This window comes from Rhinopithecus bieti, unplaced genomic scaffold (genome assembly GCF_001698545.2).
Source record: "Rhinopithecus bieti isolate Rb0 unplaced genomic scaffold, ASM169854v2 scaffold_10347, whole genome shotgun sequence".
Taxonomy (NCBI): Eukaryota; Metazoa; Chordata; class Mammalia; order Primates; family Cercopithecidae; genus Rhinopithecus; species Rhinopithecus bieti.
The window spans coordinates 2,915,141-2,936,477 of record NW_016806836.1 but is presented as its reverse complement, the minus strand read 5'-3'; the positions used below and the strand labels follow the sequence as shown (position 1 = coordinate 2,936,477).

Here is a 21,337-nt window from a genome sequence, read left to right as displayed (position 1 = left end):
GAGTGTCTGCTGTGCGCCACGTACTTTGCACATGTGCCATTTAATCATTACATAGACCCTGTGAAGGGTGGGTATTAGTTCAGTTTTATAGATGAAGAAAACGGAAGCTTAGGGAGGTTTACTTATTTAGGGTCCCTCAGCTGGTAAATAGCACAGTCAGTATTAGAACTTGAGGCTTTTTTATTCCAAAGCAGGGGTACCATCAAGTCTACCTGAGTCCGACAAAGAATTAAGATCAGTGGTGGGTACTGTTGTAGTTCAGGGTGGGAGAAGGCCTCTTTGGACTGGAGATGCAAAAAGTGCTTTTCTGGAGTAGGTAGCTTCTAGGCCTGGCCCTAGAAGGATAGGTGGGATGTGGCAGACAGTGTGCTTAGTGATTAGGAGCTTGGATCCTGGTCAGATTGCCCAGGTTTGAATCCTGGCTCCCAATTTACTAGCTTTGTGATCTTGGGCAAGTAACTTCTCTGTTCTTTTAGTTTTGTGATCTATAAAATGGGGATACAGTACCTGCCTCATGTGTTGCGATGATTAAATGATACAATGTGTGTTACTTTGAACAATGTTCACATGTACTGAAGACAGTATGGTATGAACTTGATAAATATCAGCTATTATAAGTGGGCTAGGCCAATCATTTGCAGCCATTTCAGACCCATTTCAGACCCAGTGTCCCCTTTTATAGCCAATGTGTATATTTAAAACTCTCATTACTTTTTTGGAATGAAACTCACATATAATAAAACCTTTTATGCCCGTAATTTAAAAGAATCAATATTGTCTGTGATGTGATGGAGAAAAATAAAGATAATTTATAATGAAATAATATGACTTTCAATTTGCAAATAATTCTGCCTGACCCAGTTTGCAGACATAATGAAATAGATACCTTTGCCTGGCATCATGAATGAGTTTAGATTTAAGAGCTGTAAGAAAATCAGAAACTAGCCGCGCACAGTGGCTCATGCCTGTAATCCCAGCACTTTGGGAGGCTGAGGCAGGTGGATCACTTGAGGTCAGGAGATCGAGACCAGCGTGGCCAACATGGTGAATCCCCATCTCTACTAAAAAAATACAAAAATTAGCTGGGCATAGTGGCATATGCCTGTAATCCCAGCAGGAGGCTGAGTCAGGAGAAGCGCTTGAACCCGGGAGGCAGAGGTTACAGTGAGCTGAGATTGTGCCACTGCACTCTAGCCTGGGCAACAGAGCAAGACTCCATCTCAAAAAGAAAGAAAGAAAGAAAGAAAATCAGAAACTACGCCATTTAAGAAGTACAGTAAAAAGAATGAATGGACACTAGCATGAAACTGATGTTAAATAATAACAGGCCAGATTTATTTGTCTCTGATTACAGAAGGTGGGATATGATCTTATAGCTTTTCCAAGTGGAAAGAACAAAGCAATATGATATTATTGCAAATGAGCTGGGTCTTATTTCTAAGTGGATTGCCAAATTCTTTTACTACCTGGATGGGGTAGTGACAAAATGTCATGGAAATGTATCCCCTGTATTGCAATCTGACCACATTTTGAGGTATACTTTCCGTCTCTGGAGTTCTTACTTGGAACTTGTATCCTTTGATGGGTGATGGAGAGCAGAGAATGGATTGCCAAGAAACGATGGGGACAATATTGGAGTAAGTTTGGAAGACAATAGGCAATTCCCCAAAAAGAATTTCCATGTGTAACTTTCACAGCATAGATTTCTTACCACGTGCTATAAATACAAATAATAAAAACATATGATGGTATTAATATTAAAACTTATAAAGCAATTTTATTAATGAAATTGAACAATATCCCTTTGTTTCAAGTATCTTTGGTGATTGAATAATATTTGGGTCAAAATCTGTTACATATATATGATCAGTTTTAGTATTTCTGTAGCAACTGCATTTTTGCACTAAAATCCTTTTTACCTAAATGTGTAGTTGGAAATGCTACCATAGAAAGTCAGATGAGTAGATTTTTCAGTGATTTCTAAATAATTTATTTATTCTATTAAGCTCCCCTCTCTAAAATCGCCTCCCAAATCACTGGCCTTTTTGCATATCTCTTGAAAACATTTTTTTGGTATTATCTACTAAGGTGTGTACACAACCTGAGACATTTGAAAGATGTGCAGAATCTGCCACAGTTCCTTGTTGTACAGGACAGTTCTGTACTTTGCAGAATTGCTAGTGTCCCATGCCATTTGTGCTCACCAAACATTGTGACAGCTATAACATGTTCCCAACATGTTTACACAACTTCCTCCAGGAGATGATACTCCCTATTGAGAATCGCTAGATTTGACAGAGAGAAATGGCATAGGCATTTCAGCCAGGCTGAAAAAGATGGGCAAAGACTGAATTTGCTCTGCTCAGAGTTATAAAGGGAGTGTGATTTAGCTGTTGTCCAAAGCACAAAGAGAAAGATCAGATTCGTTGATTGATTCAACACATGTTATCCAGTACCTACTGTGTTCTAGGTACTGTTTTGGCACTGTCACCATATAAATTGTCCACAGTATTTTCTACTTTGTTCTTTAAGCACCCATTTGTCAAGAGTGCCAAAGGAGTGTCAATACTACGAGACTTAATTAATGAAGCCATGGATGTGAAACTGAAACGCCAGGAATCCCAGCAGCGGGAAGTGGACCAGGACGATGAAGAAAACTCAGTGAGTGGCAGCTATTGCTGTGGGCCTCAGGCATTGATGCTTGTTATTTTATGATTGCCAAACCAGGTAAGATGAGTAGGAGGTATTGGATCAACTTGGAACTGGAGACTCTTCCAGCATAGCTATGTCCTAACCTGGACCAACTCATGCTAGAGGGTTGCTGTATCTGTGCTTGTTCTTCTCCCAGTGCTTCCTAAAACACCTTTAAATTTCACTCTTTTGCCCCCTCATCTTTTACTCAATTTAACTTTTTATTTAGAGAGAGAATGCTCAGGTCTGGGATTTGGCTTTTCATATCCTTTTAGGGAATCTGGAATCCATACTTAACATGTAGCTTTTACATTTATAGACTTCCTCAAAACCCTGAGATTCCAAAGATGTTCACATGAGTTTCTTAGATCTATGTTGCAAAACTCTATTAAGAAGAGTGAAGGAAGAATTCTTTTAGGGTTAGATGCACTGCTTATTATCACGTAGATAAATTTGTCTTCTTTGCTTAAGTAACAGTGCTTTCATTTCTGGAAGGAGAGTTTAGGACCTGAATAAGTGTTAAATGTCGAAATATTTTCACTAAGTAGTAGCTATTCAGAAAACTCAAAGTCTTTTGTCAAATTAGCCCCAATTTGAGATTGTATCCGTTGACAGGAAGAGGATGAAATGGATTCTGGCACGATGGTTCGAGCAGTGGGTGATGAGATGGGCACTGTCCGAGTAGCCAGCACCATGACTGATGGAGCCAATACCATGATTGAGCACGATGACACGTTGCCATCACAGCTGGGCACCATGGTGATCAATACAGAGGATGAGGAAGAGGAAGGAACTATGAAAAGTAAGGCTTATCTAAGTAAATCCACTGACTTCTCAGACCAAGCATACATATTTCAGAGAAGACAGATTCTCATGGTTCATGCAGGCTTAGCTTTGAGTTCTTTCTTTTGTTACAACCGAAGGAGTAGAAAACTTGGAGGTTTGCAATGGGGGCAGGAGGTTTGGGGAGGGGAAAAACTGACCTGTGGCGTCAAAGTCAAGAAAGCATCAACAGTGAGAAAGGATTTTGCTTTTGAACCAGAACAGCCATTTTCTCATTGCATGTTGTCATTATTTTCCTTCCTTACCTTGATCTTTGGAAGCATATGCATTATTTGATGCATAATTCCTATCAAGGTGTAATGACATTCTGAGTTATTTACTGTACATACATCTTCAGTTTATTTTCATGACAGTTTGGGTCTAACGCAAGTTTACCAACGCTGTCAGTCAGTGAAAGATGACTGGACAAGTTGAAAAGTTCTATCCAGTTTCTTCTAGTTTAAACTCGTCTCTGCTTCTTTCCATATCTGGCTGATCCTTTTTTGCCTGTAACTAGGCCTAACACCTTGTGTTCAGCTCCTATCTTAGAGTGAAATTCTTGTGTCATTCAGTGCTCGTGATGCTTTATGTTTCATCCCCTAAACTCAAGATTAAGGCACCCTAGAAATCCCATGTTTGGTGATATACAAATTATCAACTAAATGCCATGTACTAGATTGCCCTTCTCCTCCCCTTCTGTTTTAAAAGTATGTTCATTTTGCAGTAATGAGTTACTGACCTCTAGTTCTTTTCATTGACTCTGAGTGCTAAATCGTCTGCTTGTCTTAAGGGGTTTAATTATGTAGATGATTATAATCACTGTGCAATACAACTAGGCCGACCTGTTAGCATGTGTTGTGTATGCACGTGTTAGGGAAATTGTGCCCATTTTTATTTAAAGAATTTTTTTCCAAATGTGATTTTCATAATTCAAATGCGAATTCAATGAGTTGTTTATTCTTTTCAGTTTCTGAACTTGGATAGTTTTAGCATGTCTAATGAGAAACATGCATCTTTTATTATAATCATGAAGAGAACTATTTAAAAACCTAAGCAGTCACAGTCTGAGTAACATTAAATAAAATTTGTTCACAGACAGTCTTTTGCAGGTTTTGTAATTCTTACTTTTGGATTACAGATTTGCCACTTATTTTGAGATTTTAAAAAATTCCTTATTGTTTTAGGAGTTACTTAAATTTATCATTATGGAAACTTAAAACATACATACAATTACACAATAATATCATGACCCCTGTGGACCTATATCACTCAGCTTCAGCAGTGATCAACTCACTGCCCATCTTATTTCAGCCCACTTCACCAAAAAGCAAATAGTAAACGCTTTGTAAAAGTATTCATTTTTAAGGCCATAAAAAACAGTGAGAGGAGGAAGGGGAAAAAAAGATTCTTAAGGTAACGGAGACTTCAGAGTCCTAATTTATAGGACATGCTATGACATCAGGGTGTTTTGGGTGAGATTTTTTTTTGCCGAACAGCAGGACACATTATTGAAATTGAAGTGACATGAGAGGGTCTTTGTCAGTGTTAGGATCACTGTGCATTTTCCAGGCCAGCAGAGGGAGCTCTGTATTAAGTTAATGGGTTATAATTGTGTTCCCATTTGAGTTAACAAATGCCCTGTATATAAAGGTAGGCTTTATGCTAGAACAAGACCATTATTTATTCATTTTTAAGTGTATTTTGAGTAACCACAATGATACTAGGGCAATGTCTTTATTTTATTTAGTTGGGAGATTGGATACCTTATACTTGGCAAAGTTCAAATAAGAAGTCAGCTAAAACATCTCAAAATAGTCACTTTTTCTCTCCCTTCCCAGATTTCTCAGTGGACTTGACACAATTGGTGTTCTTTTTCTGTAACATGGTACCGTGCATATAGTTTTGAAACTGTAATCAGCTAAAATGGCCTTACTTGAATAATTGAATAAATTTTTTAAAAACCTAATAATTCTTATGTAGAACTGACTTGAAAGTTCTTGTGTAGAACTGACTTAAAAAATATATATAGACACATACATATATATATATTTTAAGTCAAGTTGTTGGGAGCCAGGACTAAGGCTTATGTTACAGTAAATTACAGTAAAAGTATATATATTCCTGATATATATCAGGAATTTGTTTTTATTTACAATATGAGCTCTAGTAGTCTGTTTTATTTTTCCATCTAAAAGACTTGCTTCCTCCCTCTATCCAGGTCTTTGGTCCTGTCACCTTCTCAGTCCTTCTTTGACCATTTATCTGCAATAGATTTCCCATCCCCTTCTTATTTTTCTTTTCATCACAGATTACTTCTTGAAATTTATATCACTATTCTCCCATATAAATTTTTTTTTTTTTTTTTGAGATGGAGTCTTGCTCTATCACCAGGCTGGAGTGCAGTGGCGCAATCTCAGCTCACTGCAACCTCTGCCTCCTAGGTTCAAGTGATTCCCCTGCCTCAACCTCCTGAGTAGCTGGGACTACAGGCACATGCCACCATGCCTGGCTAATGTTTTGTATTTTAGTAGAGATGGGGTTTCACCGTGTTGGCCAGGATGGTCTCAATCTCCTGACCTCGAGATCCCCCCGCCTTGGCCTCCCAAAGGGCTGGGATTACAGGCGTGAGCCACTGCACCCAGCCTCTCCCATACAAATTTTAGGATCAGTATATCAAATTTTATAAAATACTACTGGACTTTTGACTTAATTGCATTGGATACAAAGATTAATTAGGCAGAATTGCCATCTCTATGTTAATTCTTTCTGTGCATGAACGTGGTTTATTTATCTTTTGATCTGTTTGATCTATCTTTCATATTCTTAGATAATTTTATAATTGTACCCACAAAGATGTTTTAGAGCTTTTCGTTAAATTTATTTTTAGATACTTATTTGTTGCTATTACAAATGACGTAGTTTAAAAAACTTTTGTTTCTAACATTTTTCTTCTATAGACAACTAGTGTAGATATTTATGGACTGCTTTATTCTTTGTAACAGGTTTTCTGGCGATTTCCTTTCTAAAAAAATTGAGGCACTCTTATTGTCTGTGAATTATGATTATAGTTTTTCCTTTTGATCTTCATATATAATTTTTTTTTTTTTTTTTTTTGAGGCACTGTCTCACTCTGGAATGCAGTGGCACGATCCTAGCTCACTGCAGCCTTGAATTCCTGGGGCCAAGCAATCCTCCTGCCTCAGACACCTGAGTAGCTGGGACCACAGGCATGTGCCACCACACCCGTGACTTTTTTTTTAATTTTTTTTTTGGTAGAGATGGGATCTCCCTATGTTGCCCAGGCTGGTCTGGAACTCCTGGGTATAGGTAATCCTCCTTCCTCAACCTCCCAAAGTACTGGGATTACAGGTGTGAACCACCAAGCCTGGCTAAGGTTTTTTTTCTTATTAAGACCTCCAATACAGTGTTGCATAGTAGAGCTGGTAGTGGACCTTCTTGTCATGTTGCTCACTTTAAAGAAAATTTTTGGAGTTTTTACCATCGAGTCTGATTTTGCAGCAGAATTTGGTCGATACTCCTTAACAGGCTAAATAAGTTTTGATCTGTTTTTAGTTTAAGAGGTTTTATTAAAAAAAAAAAAATTCTTTAATTGGTGTTGTTTTGTAGTTTTAAAATTTGAATAATTAGCTTTTAATTTTCTTGCTTACTAATACATTTAATCAACATTATAACTTTTTATCTTAGTTCTGTTTTAGCTGTATTCTATACATTTTCATATGTGGTATATTGTACGTATTTTTTTCCAGTGTGTAGTGCTTGTGCTATGCACATTTATTTTTTAACCCATGAGTTATTCAAAAGTGTTTTTTAATAGCAAGTGTATGATTTTAAAACTGCTTATTTAAAATTTTAATTTATAGAATTGTGGTTGAAGAATGTGGTCTGTGTTATATCAATTCTTTGTTATTTTTTGAGACATTTGTGGCCTAACATGTTATTAATTTTTGTTAAATGTGCTTTATGTGCCTTAGAAAGAATGTATTTTCTAATTGTTTGGTGCAGGAATCTATATAATTAGTAATCAGTTGCTAATTGTCTTTCATTTGTCTATTCTTTACCAATTTTTGATACTTGATCTTTTAGCTTCTGAAGGAGATTTGTTAAAATTGTTAAATTGTTAAAATTGTCACTGTGTGGTTGTGGGTTTTGTTAATTTTGGTATTACTAACATCTGTCATCCAAAGTAATATATTGGTGGCACTGAATACAATTGGTAATACTGTGAAAATGATGGAAAATTTTACATATTTTCTGTTTTATATTAAGTTATATATTTTCTCTTTCTTTTATCTTAATATGCAGAAAAATAGTTTCACCATTATCCATTTTCAAGTAACCATTTTGTTTTTAAAAGAAGAATTTCTTCCATTTTGTTTGATCATTATGAAATAGGGTGTTAATATTTAGAGCTAAAATGAAAAGGGTCCGGGATGCAGTGGCTCATGCCTGTAATCTCAGCACTTTGGGAGGCCGAGGTGGGTGTATCACTTGAGGTCAGGAGCTCACGACCAGCCTGACCAGCATGGCGAAACCCCATCTCTACTAAAAATACAAAAAATTAGCTGGACGTAGTGGTGTGCGCCTGTAATCCCAGCTACTAAGGAAGCTGAGGCAGGAGAATTGTTTGAACCCGGGAGGTGGAGGTTGCAGTGAGCCAAGATCGTACCACTGCACTCCAGCCTGGGTGACAGAGCAAAACTCTGTCTCAAAATAAAATAAAATAAAACAAAATGAAAAGGATTAATTTTATACTTGACGTAGAAAGAATCCAAGCTTTCACAACGTTATTAAATATTTAAAAAGTCAATTATATGTTTGAGAGCAAAAAAACAATTTTTTTTTAGAGGCAGAGATAACAAAAACATTTTGGAGCAACTGAAGTAGCTTGATTTGCACAGATTTGTAGTTTAGCAGTTAAATGCTTTTGCCCCTTGTGAGGAAATGACAAGCCAAAGGATGGCCGCTTGTAATAACATGTACTCATCCACTAAAGATTTGACATGCGGCGGTTCTTCCTCTCAGGATTCATTGGCGATAATGTCATGGTTTTCTTGTCCTTACCACATTCCCAAGAGATGCATAGCCCTGGTCACCCCTCCTCATCTCCAGGCTTAATAGGTCAATGGGAGGCAGAACTTGGACTACTAATTGAAAGAATGTTTCCCCTGACCAAGCCTTCAGATAGATTCAGTGAATTGAAGGGCGTGAGGTGATGATTCCTCTTTAAAACTTGTGCTTAGTGCATAAGATTCTAATTTTTCTCCTGGAGCAACAGCCACATTAATCTCTTTGAAATAGAATTTTAAAGCATAATGACATAATTAAGTTAGGGCAACTCAGAAACATGTTTCAGTTAAATTACTGAGATAGTATTATGTGGTAAAAACATTATGTGTTTATAGTTCCTCAGAATGTCCTAAGTTTCATGAAGGCACCTATTGTTGCTGTGAATTTCCTCATGTTGAAATCAGGTGAAAGGCTAGGCTGTTGTCAAGATGATTTTACTTCAACACCAAACTTCAGATACTGATTTCAGAGCTGCATAAGATAGAAATTTTTGACTCAGAGCCTATTTGCTTTCCATCTTCCGTTTGAAAGGGGTTGTTAGAACATTGTCTCCCTTGTGTGTTATCTGTCTTATTCTCTCTGACTCAGATTATGGCATTTACAAGTACAGTAATTAGGACATAAAGTACTGCAAGTATTTTAACACTTCTTTTACCACAGTAGCCTTACTGTCCAACGTCTGATCCCTTCAGGATTTAAACATCTATCATCAGAGAATTGTGTTGGTGTATGCTTGCCACTCACAGTCAGCATCATATGAGAGTTTCAGACAGCGTTAGTGCAGTTGTGCACCCCAAAACTAAAGCTGAAAACATTTGATTTTGTTGGAATCCTATCTCTGAGTAAGGGCAAGAGAAGGACAAAGGAGTAGTGGAGTGAACATTGATTTATAGCATCAGAGTCTTTGACTTGCAACTTCGCTGAGGGTCTTACAGACTATGCCACCTTGGTCAAGTTCTTTGTTTTTTGAACCCCAGTTTCCTGGTCTGAAAAAATGGGGCACCGAAGTTCCTATTTTGTAGTTTTGTCAAGATGATATGAGATTGTATGTGTAAAATATTTAGTGTGTAAATGCTCAAAAATCATAGGTATTATAATAAGTCTTTTAATGTATGACTGTTTTTTTCATAGGACCTAAACATTTCTTCAACCAGCGCTACTTTTCTTCTTCCTAATTCCTTTTCTCTTGATAGTTATGCTTTTAGTTTTTACTCTTGGTATTAATGGTGCTTTGTAAGTGCCACCCCAAGAATGCCTGAGTGCTGGCTTCATGAACATGGTTGAGCTAAGGGAAGGCCACTTGTCAGTTTCAGTAACATTTTACCATTGTGCGGAGAAGAGAGAAGGAGGCTCTGTGTGGGGGTGTGTGTGTCTGTGTCCATGTATTTTAAATTCCTTGGCAATAAGATGATACATGTTTTGAGAATCTGTTAAATAGCTCAGAATACAAGATGACAGATTTTTAAGAGGGCCAGACTTTAGATACACATGAGCCTTCTTTTGTAAAGTTTCAGCCTCTTATCTTAATACAGTGGCATTTATTACCGACTGGATTTTTTTCCACCCCCAAAAGATAACTGCTGTGGTTCACTGTGCATTTTATCAGTAGCTCCCTCGTGGGTGAGATTTACAATAGAAGAGCAGACATCTTGGTACTTAGGTTTTTCTCACACTTTCAAAAATAATTCAAGGTTGTCCTGCCAGAGTGGAGACTAAATCCTAATTGTTTGTGCAGTTTTTCTTATTGTATCCAGATGTTGGGCCCACTTTTATCTTTGGAAACCATTAGCATTCTTGATTCTTTTGGAATGAGCCAAAAAGCACAGACTCCTGGTGCCTGAAAATTCATTCAGAACACCCTGCCAGACCACATTTAGAATATGAAAGTACCAGATCTCAGTGTAACTTGGGTGAAGGGCTCAAGGCCTATATGTTTTGAAAGATAGCTACTCTAGTATAGTTATATTGGTAAAAGGAGAGCCAAGAACAGCCATGGGGAAATACATTTTCAAGAGAGGGCAGTAGCATAATGGTAATGAAGAGCAAAGGAAAGTGAATTACAAAAGATATACTTTGATCCTTAAGCCTAAGAGGCAGATAAATCTTTCTTCATCAGTTAATGGAATATATTATTTCTCTGGTGCTCTAAGCTTGCTGTTCTGACCTTCTTTTATTCAGCAAGAAAATGGAGATACATTTTTAAATATCAATTTAAGTGGATCTATAAAGAAAAAGCAGGTGATTCTTTTCAAATGTTTATGCTGTAGAAATATCAATTTGGAATCAGCTATTGTTAAAAATGAATATTTAATGCCAACCAGGAAGCATTTATTAGATAGTCACTATGTGTCATTAATGTGTAGACTATGAAAACCAAATAAGGCATTCACTGCTCTCAGTAACATATATTAAATGACATTTGTCATTATCATTATGTATTACTTATGGCATGTGTACTGTTCTAATTGTTCTAATTTCTTATGTGTATAGAGCATTACTCTAGACGCTTCAAATAATAGTATTTGATAATGACGCAACTTAGGAGAAAGGGCCTCTACATATGAAGGTAGTGATATACTAAGACAAATGCTAGGTAAGTGGTACAGAAAAGCGTTAAAAGGATTTGTGAAAAGGAAGGCAATGACTCAGATATGCAGGAAGGCTGGGGAAGGATGTTACAGGCAGGTGCAAAGTCAGAAAGGTAGAAATGTGTTTTCAGTATTCAGGTTGGCTGAAGCAGATGTGGGTGTTGACTGGATTTTGGAAGACTTTGAATTCCAAAGTAAGGAGTTTGAACCTGATTCTTTTGTTAATAGGGTATCTGAAGACACTTTGACTAGGAAAGTGATGAAATGGAGTTTCAAAAGACTGTAAAAGATGAGACCAATTAGGAAATTCTTGCAAGAACCAAGATGTGGACCATTCTCACCTGTGAACTTTTTTTTATCTTTTTAGATGTGCTGCCACTATTGCTGTAGTTAGTAACCCTTTGAATTTTGGATTTAGATCTCTTTGAATTGATATATTTCAGTTCACCAGAATTAAAATAGCTAGAGCACCATTGCCCAGAAATTAAGTCAATTCATATAGAGGCAATTACCAAAACTGCTTAACTGGAAGAGTTATTCTGGGCTCCAGGGAACCTTGTAACTTATGATTCCAACAATTCTTAGTGGTTTCAAAGGACATTCAAAGGAATATTTATGGCCATACACAGTTACTTGGATAGTAACCAGTGTAATTGAATGAGCTGATACATGTAAAGCACTTAGGTGCCTGGTAACAAAAACAAAACCCAAAACCACGCACTCATAACAAATGTTAGAAAAAAACAAACCCTGTGATAAGAATTGCACATTAAGGCATATTATTCCAAGCCAGAGGAAAAGATTTGCAGGAGTATCAGAGTTTTTTGTTCTGTTTTGTTTTTTGTTTTCTTTTTTTCCTGCCAACATTCATGCACAGAACAGAGAAAAAAAGGCAGACTCTCCCCAGTTCTCTGGTTTGCACAAAATTAATTATGATTTAAGTAGAAAAGAGTCATTGTAGGAATTAAGGAAATAGTAGATTGACCATTGTGGTTTACTTAGTGACAGTCTGGAAAATGAAGGTTTGAAATTGAAGGTCATGAAGTTTAAGGTCTAGTAGATGGTCATTCCAGTGGAACAGTGGGCTTCAGTCTTTCGTCAAGCTTCTTCCCAGTTACGACTACCCAGGCATTATGTTGTACTTCGTATGAATCCAGAAATAAGAGCAAATAGTAAAGGAAAGGTGTCTTGCTGCTTAAAAAAAATTGAGTTACTGACATATAATTTACACACCATACAGTTTATTCATTTAAAGTGTACAGTTTAATGGTTTTTAGTTTATTCACAGAATTGTGCAACCATCACCACAATCTAATTTTTGAAGTTCTACATCTAATTTTAAAGTTCTACTTTTTTTTTTTTTTTTTATTTGGAGACAGGATCTTGGTCTGTTGCCCAGACTGAAGTGCATTGGCACGATCATAGCTTACTACAGTCTTTAACTGGGCTCAGGTGATCCTTCTGCATTAGCCTCCTGAGTAGTTGGGACTACAGGTGTGCACCACTATGCCCGGCTAATTAAAAACATTTTTTTTTTTTTGTAGAGACAGGGTCTCACTATGTTGCTCAGGCTAGTCTTGAACTCGTGGCCTCAAGCCATCCTCGTGCCTTGGCCACCTGAAGTGCTGGGATTACAGGCATGAGCCACCATGCCTGGCCACTATTTTTAAATTGAGATATAATTATATGTCATAAAATTTGCCATTTTAAAGCACAGAATTCAGTGTTTTTTTAGGATATTAAGAAGGTGTTGCAACTTTAATCACTATTGAATTCAAGACATTTTTATCATCCCCTCAAAAAACTCTAATCCTTTTAGCAGTCACTTCTCGTTCTCCTCTCACTTGATCTTAGCCAAAAGGCTGAGAAGCAATTCGCATTCTCCTCTCATCCCCAGGCAACCATTAATCTACTTTCTGTCTCTATAGATTTGCCTATTTTGGACATTTTATGTAAACGGAATCATACAATTCGGCCTTTTGAGAATGGCTTCTTTCATTTTGCATAATGTTTTTAAGGTTTATCCATGTTATAGCATGTATCAGTATTTCTTTTTGTTGCTGAATAGTATTCCACTGTATGGATATACTGCATTTAGTTTATCTGTTCATCAGCTGATGGACATTTGGGTTGTTGATTCCTTTTGCTTTTACTAACATTTTTCAAAGGAAAATAAATGGAAGATATAGTTGCTTATGAATTCACTGCTTTGTCTGTAGGCTTAGAGAGATTGTTCATTTAGCTTGACAAACGCTGCTTACAAAGAAAAACAGGCCAGTCTTAGTATACGAATTCATGCATTTCCTGCATCAGATAAAGGAATCAGAACAAGATGTAGTTATTTTCAAAGCTTGATTTCTCTCTTCAGTCCATTCTTTCTATGGCTTTAGGTTTCTTGTATTATCATTCAGCTGACCATCTTTATGTCTTGGGATACATCTGGAAAAATACGCTAGCTCAAGTTAAAACAGGAAAATCCACCAGCCAGCTGAAGCCCTGGGGGACAGCATGGCCTTTCATCAGCTTGGATGATTCTCTATGCTTTTCAACCTGATAGGCTGCTGTCCAGCACACTTGATCATCTATCTAGCTAAAGGGTGCTGAAAGAAAAGTTCAAAGATAAGGTTACTGGGAAAATTACATTTCCCCACTCTTTCTGCACTTAGTTTGATGGCAGTCCTAACATGTCAAGAATCTTTATTTTGATTTTAGAGACTGTACAATATGAGATGTAGCTCACTAAACTTAAAACCTGACATTTGGCATTCAAATCCCATCCTTGTCCATTATTAGCTTAGAAATCTGCAAATTTCTCACTTGTAAAAGGGGCATAATAACACATATCTCAAAAGACTCTTTGAGGATTAAGTGATATAGTACATTTTCTGGCACTTGGTAGGTGCCTATTAAGTGTAAGGCTTTTCCTCCTCTGCTTTATATGGTGGTCATGCAGTTTGGATGTGCAGTTTGGATGAGACCGTTATGCAAAAGCACCTAGTAGAAAGCCTGAAATTTAGAAGGTATTTAGTGAATGTTTGTTGAATTTGAACCTAAGTTTCCAAATAATAGAACTGTTTTTGTAGATTTAGGGGTATATGTTTATGCGCGCGCGCGCGTGTGTGTGTATGTTTATGTGTGAGAGAGAGAGATACTGAAACTGTATCAGTTAGCTTTTGCTGCATTATAAACCACCCTAAAATTTAGTGGTTTAAAATAGCCATTTTATTTAACTTGATTCATGATTCTGTAGGTTGGCAGTTAGAGTTAGGTTGGTCACAGGTAGGCAGGCAATTCTGGTCTGAGCTGGTTAGCTCTGCTCTGTAGTCAGCTGGTGCCATAACAGCTGGGGATGGCTGATTTGGGCCTCTCCACGTAGTATTTCACCATCTAGCAGGCTCAGGTTTATTTATATTATGGTAAAATGTACAAGACTGTTTTTTTTTTTTTTTGAGACAGGGTCTTGCTCTGTTACCCAGGCTGGAGTGCAGTTGTGCGATCATAGTTCACTGCAGCCTTGACCTCCTGGGCTCAGGTGATCCTCCTGCCTCAACCTCCCAAATATTTGAGACCACAGGTGCATGCCACCACACCCAGCTAATTTTTTAAAAAAAAATATTGTTTGTAGAGACCAGGTCTTGCTATGTTGCCGAGGCTGGTCTCGAACTCCTGGGCTCAAGCAGTCCTCCCACCTTGGCCTCCAAAGTGGTGGGATTACAAGCATGAGCCACCATGCCTAGCCTACACAAGAATTTTTAAGTCTCTTCTTGCTATACATTTGCTGTTGTCTCAAAGACCAAAGCAGGTTAGATAACCAGGCCCAGAGTCATTGTGAGAGGGCATAAGGCGAGGATGAAGATACCAGGAGGAAATTGTGGCCATTTAAAAAGATAATTTATCTTAGATACTAATTGTGATAGGAATGCAAATCTGTTTACTGAGAGTTATTATCAGTCTATAAAATCAGACTTAGGACAGGTGCTGCAATTTAATGACAGTGTTATTCACAATAGGAATGCTGTCTTCTTCATATAAACTTAACATGTCAGTGAAGCACTCTTACACATAAGGAAAGAACCATTATGGTGGAGGCATTTAATTTCTGGAATCACTAAATACAAGGATCAGCTAACTTTTTGAATGTCTGCTGTTTCTTGCCAGTTAAAATAGCTTCCCCTATCAGTCAGTTCATTCAATTTTTCACTTTAGTTCCATAAAATATTATTATCATCTGCATCTCTAGACATCTTTATTACAGTTTAAGTCACCTCTTCCATCTGTTAAACCACCAGCAACAAAAAATCCAAAGAATCAGAGATATTCTTGTCACTAAAATATTTCTTGAGTCTCAACTATTTTTCATTTTGGTCTTTGCTTTATGCCTGTACACATCTAGTTGTAGCATGTTTTAGATTAGAGGCATCCAGTATCATAATACTACTGGAGATAAGAACTTCTTCTTTTGAATAGTTATTAATAACTGAGTATAAATATGTTTTCGTATGCTACTGCCAAGTCATAAAATCATGGAACTTTTCAAAACTTCAGGGAACATTAGGTATAATCTGGCCCTGTGTCTTCTTTTTGCAGATTGGGAACCTGTGGTTTTACCAAGATCATATAGTCAGAACTGGAATCTAAATCTTTGAACTGCAGAATAGGGATTTACTTTCCATTTTTTTTTTTTTTTTTATTGTGGTAAAATATACATAACATAAAACTTGAGGAGAGGGATTTTCCATTCTTCTGTCTCCAAAATCAACTTTAGCTTTTGGCAATCCGATAAATGTAACATTTTAACTAAACATTTTGCTATAATTAAATTTCTAATACATATGTGCATTTTACTTGCAGCTTATATCTCAATATGTGATTAGATAAAAAACTTCTCTTTTTATTTCACTTTAGTTTTTGGAAATTTGAATTCTAGTAAATGTCAGGTATAATCAGGTCCCTGGTATTGATATCAGAAGGTAAAAGCAAATATATTTTAGATAGACTTCCTTATTTGTGGATTTTCATTGTTGAAAGAGACAAAGAACATTTGGTGTTTTAACTTCAAAATTAGAAATTTTAAGTGGTTTGGTAAGAAAGAAGAACTCAAATATGAGGAAGGCAGATGTTCTCACTTTTTCATCTCAACAGTGACAGAAGTTAGACAAATGATTATATTCTCGCTTAACAGACATTTCTTTGATTTTTATGACATGGTTTAGAATTAGTCCACAGAAATGTTATCTTTAGTGTTTCATCATCCTTGGTTTAAAGATTCAATTTCTTAAGTCCACCTGTATTGCAACTGAAAGGAATTAATGAAGAACCATAGAAATATATTGTTGGATATAATACTTTTTTTTTTTTGAGGAGGAGTCTCGCTCAGTTGCCCAGGCTGGAGTGCAGTGGCGCGATCTCGGCTCACTGCAAGGTCCGCCTCCCAGGTTCACACCATTCTCCTGCCTCAGCCTCTCGAGTAGCTGGGACTACAGGCGTCCGCCGCCACGCCCGGCTAATTTTTTACATTTTTAGTAGAGACTGGGTTTCACCATGTTAGCCAGGATGGTCTCAATCTCCTGACCTCATGATGTGCCCGCCTCGGCCTCCCAAAATGCTGGGATTACAGGCGTGAGCCACCGCGCCCGGCCGGATATAATACTTTTTAAACAAGAATGATGCCCTTATGGTTTTTGTAAATTCCATTGGAGAAAAGTTTTAAATTACCTGTTATTTCTGTCCAGAAGTCACCATTTTTATTGATAAACTCAATTTAGTCATTTATCTGTGCATATGTAAAGATGAATGGATGGATGGATAAACAGACATAAGTGACAGAAATAATGAAAAGAGAGAGGTTGGTGCGTGATATATGCAGCTTACTCTCAAATTTTAAGTGTGTATTTCCTAAGAAAGAAGATATCCTCTTTTGTTTATATTTCCTACAAAGGAGATGCTCTTTTTTGTTACCACAATAAAGTGGTCAAAGAATGATTTTTCTTTTTTATTTCTTGAGACCATGTCTCACTCTGTCTCCCAGGCTGGAGTGCAGTTGCATGATCATGGCTCACTGCAGACTTGACCTCCCAGCCTCCCAAGTAACTGGGACTACAGACATGTACCACCATACCTGGCTAATTTTTTTATTTTTAGTAGATTCAAGATCTCAACATGTTGCCCAGGCTGGTCTCAAATTCCTTAGCTCAAGGGATGCTTCTCTTTTGGCCTCCCAAAGTGCTGGGGTTACAGGGTGTGAGCCACTGTGCCCAGCGTAAATAGTAATTTTTCTAAAGAAGAGTTCTCCCTTCCCTCCCAAACCTCCTTCACTTTTAGATTATTGCTCTGATCTCTTATTGAGTGCATTCTTTTTGATGCTCAGAGTGTCCCAAAATTTACCGGTGAGGGCCCTTCAAGGTGGCTCCTGTATCCTTTTGATATGTCCCCATCAGTTTTTGAGTACTTGCTTGCCTTTTTTTTTTTTTGGCACAAAAAAAATTCCAGATTCAAGTCCATTTTGTAATGTTACTGCCTTAGATTGGAATCAACTTTTTTTCTTAAGTAATTCTAGTTCCTTTTAGCAGGAAATGGTATTTGGAAACCAATATCTGAGCCACTGACACGTGCTTATTTGTACTGGAGTGTCATTGCTCCAACGCCTTTTGATGAAGAAAGCTCAGAAAGGCCTTTTTTTCTATTGCCCAGGCTGTAGTGCAATGGCACGATCTTGGCTCACTGCAACCTCCACCTCCTGGGTTCAAGTGATGCACCCGCCTCAGCCTCCCAAGTTGCTGGGATTATAGGCTCCTGCCACCGAGCCCAGCTAATTTTTGTATTTTTGGTAGAGGTGGAGTTTCACCATGTTGGCCAGGCTGGTCTTGAATTCCTGATCTCAGGTGATCCTCCTCGGCTTCCCAAAGTGTTGGGATTACAGGCGTGAGCCACCATGCCTGGCTAAAATTTTCTTTAAATAAAAAGAAAATTCTTTAAAACATTTTGATGGTGTTTGTTTGTCATTTGTCTTCTGTCTTGGCTTATAAGGTTTGTGTGTGTGATTATTAATTTTTTAAAATTTGTGGTGTTTTCTTCACATAAAAGGTTTTACCCATTTTAAAAGTATATCTGGATTTATATCATAGTTGGAAAGCCTTTTCCATACCAGGTTTTAAATGCATTCACATGTTTTGTTTCAGTATTAAAGATTTCCATTTTTTGCAATTAGATTTCTTATCCATTTGGAGTTTTCCAGGCTTAAGGTATGAGATATAGATTCAATTTAATCTTTTCTCAAATAGCTGTCCCATTATTTGGGTAGCCATTTGGAGTTTTTATTTTGTTTCTAAGCTTTCTATTCTGTTCAGTGGGTTGAGATATTTTGTATAAAAGTTTGCTGTGTATTATATATGCCAGCAGTTTGCAGCACTTTTGAAGTTGCTTCACTTTAGGGGGTTCTCTGAATAGTTTTTTTTTAATTTTTTTTTTTAAATGTGTAAGATTGCTGCAGAGTTGTCTCTGAGCCAGTCTTCTCCTTTGGTGGTCTGAGAGGAGGGGACTGAGCAAAAGAACATAGTTTCCCGACTCATTGGCAAATCCAAAACACCACCCATTTTACAAGTTTTATTTTGTTGTAGTTCCTGCAGAACTATATTATGAAGTATATAATATGAACCTTAAATTTAATTTAAAAATGAAAACAAGCATGAAAAGTACCTAACATCATACCTAGAGCACACAAAAGAAAACACCGTATACTCGCTGATTGGTCCTAGCGAATAATGTATTTATTTCTTAATTAGTGAGGAGAAAACAGTGTAGTAGGAAACCATTGGCAGTGTGTGGATGTGGGCAGATATGGGATTGGCTGCTGTTGATCTTAGCAATGGTGATAGTGAGAAAAATAACAACTGTTCTGAGAGGTAGGGTGGCTGGCCTGAAACTGGACTAGGAAGTGTCATGAAATAAGTAAGATTGCATAGACCAAGGGTGCCTGGAGAGAAACACCTGTTGTTCTTTATCTTCTAGATACCTTCTTATCTACTTCTTAAGGTGCTGAACCTTCTGGTTGTTTTTCCTGTTTACTGTAGGAAAGGGCCGTATAAACTCCCATGTTCATGGAAAGCAATGAAAAATGCTTCCTGTATCTCCCTATATTAGAATACTAATCACAGGCACAAAGATACTTCAACCTTTGAAACAGGTACATTCAGCTAGCTTGATTTTTAAATCATGCCAGGTAAAATTATTCTTTCTGCTCTTGTTACTAGTAACTAAGAGCTGCTGTATTCTGCTGTCTTAATGGTTACTGCTGCTGTGTAATGCTGATGCTTTTCTCTAGGATGATTTGAGGCCCAGTCTAACTCACCTTTTACCAATCTTCCCTGACCACACAGCCTGCAAGAACTGGGCGCATATAATTCTTGTAATCAGTTCTATTTATTTAATACCTGTTCAATACTATCTTCTTTAAAAAATGTTCATAAGAAGTAAATAAAATCACCAATAGTGCTGCTACCAAAGATAAATCCTGTTAACATTTTGGGTATTTTCCACTAGTTTTTTTTTTTTTCCTCCTATATATGATTTTGTAGAGTCAAAATCTTACTGTATATATAATACCGTATCCTATTTTTTCCCTTAAGTTTATTGTAAGCCGTATGTAGATAGTATTTTTAAAGTTATATAATATTTCAGAGTGGATTGATTGTGATTTATTTATGTTTTCTTTTTCATGTATATTTTTCTCATTATTCCAGTTAGATTATGAGATTATCAAAGAAAGTCACCTTACTGTATCATCCCCTCTTCCTACTTAAGTGCCTGTAGAGAATATTGTATATGATAGATGCTAAATAAATATTTTTGGTTGCTTCTGTTTCATTCTAAATATTATAGGGGCTATTTGCTATAGGAGACTCCAAATGTATTATTTGCAGATTATCAGAATTATGGCATCACCCAAATCTTTCCATCTAGAAAAAGGGACCCCAGGGAAATTTATGAATGTATTTTAGGGGAAATCTTAACTCCTCTGAAATTCCATGAGAATTTTTTGAGCAAGCATTTGTGCATTTTCTCTAGTTTCACTAGATTTTGAAGGAGTCCTTTATCTAATCGAAATATCCACTGATCCGGAGATTGTAGCCCATCTGGAGACAGGTCTATTTATTAAACTTATCTAAAATTTTAGAGCGTTTCTTTTCATTTTTCATTTTTCTTGGTTTTCAGGAAGGGATGAGACCATGCAGCCTGCAAAACCATCTTTTCTTGAATATTTTGAACAAAAAGAAAAGGAAAACCAGATCAATAGCTTTGGCAAGAGTGTACCTGGTCCACTGAAAAATTCTTCAGATTGGAAAATACCACAAGATGGAGACTACGAGTTTGTAAGTAGTGTTGGAAGTAAATGGTTATGTCTTCAGGGGAAGTTATTTGAAATATCACACATTCAATTATGTCATTTCACTGAAAGTGCCCAAGCATTTTCTTATGCATTTTGAGTCTCCTAAACCATCCCTGACAGTGTCTCCTGAGCTGAAGGACAATGTTTTGATTGATGTTTGAGCCGTTCTCTGGTCCCTGATTAGTGGCATCTTTTTTGCTTTCAAAATCCATATTCACTTTTTCTTTTTGTCCAATTTGAAATTGTTCATGGTGAGAGAAGTAGTCAGTCATCACATGAGATTGCAACTGTCTTTAATACTTTATTTGGGGTTTTGATTTTATATTTAAGAATTAGATTGGAGGGTGATTGACGCTGTTTTGTGGGGTCCTTGTTTTGCTAACTATTCTCCTAATTTTAACCCTGCTGAAAGGATTATTCTCAGTTTTTTCAGAGGATGAATGTATAATTATTCCAATTTCATATGAAAAGCTGGATGTGTTTTCCTTTCTCTACTGTGGAACATTTTCCCTCAACCATAGACACTTATTAATGTTCATAGGAATTTAAGGAGTAGAGCAATAAAAATTTTAGGAATAAGTAAGCTAAGGAGTCTGCGTTTTCTTCTTGACTCTTACTAGTAAAGATTTTCTCCTCAGGAACTTTTATTTTACATTCTTAAATTCTGAAGTTTGATCCTCATCTGTCGTAACATAATTCTGTTGTTTATAAAAGAGCTTAGACTCTGATAGACCTGTCTAGTTCTGGCTTTCCACTATACTAC

General features: G+C 36.9%; 1 protein-coding gene across 1 annotated transcript in view; it reads left to right on the top strand.

The window, feature by feature from the left end:
- The window catches only part of STK4 (serine/threonine kinase 4), a 107,105-nt gene that overhangs the window by 32,804 nt on the left and 52,964 nt on the right, over positions 1-21,337 (top strand). The window contains exons 8-10 of the mRNA XM_017877987.1: positions 2,533-2,661; positions 3,307-3,493; positions 20,400-20,557. Of these exons, the coding sequence (XP_017733476.1) occupies positions 2,533-2,661; positions 3,307-3,493; positions 20,400-20,557 (474 nt within the window). The remainder of the gene's footprint in view (positions 1-2,532; positions 2,662-3,306; positions 3,494-20,399; positions 20,558-21,337) is intronic.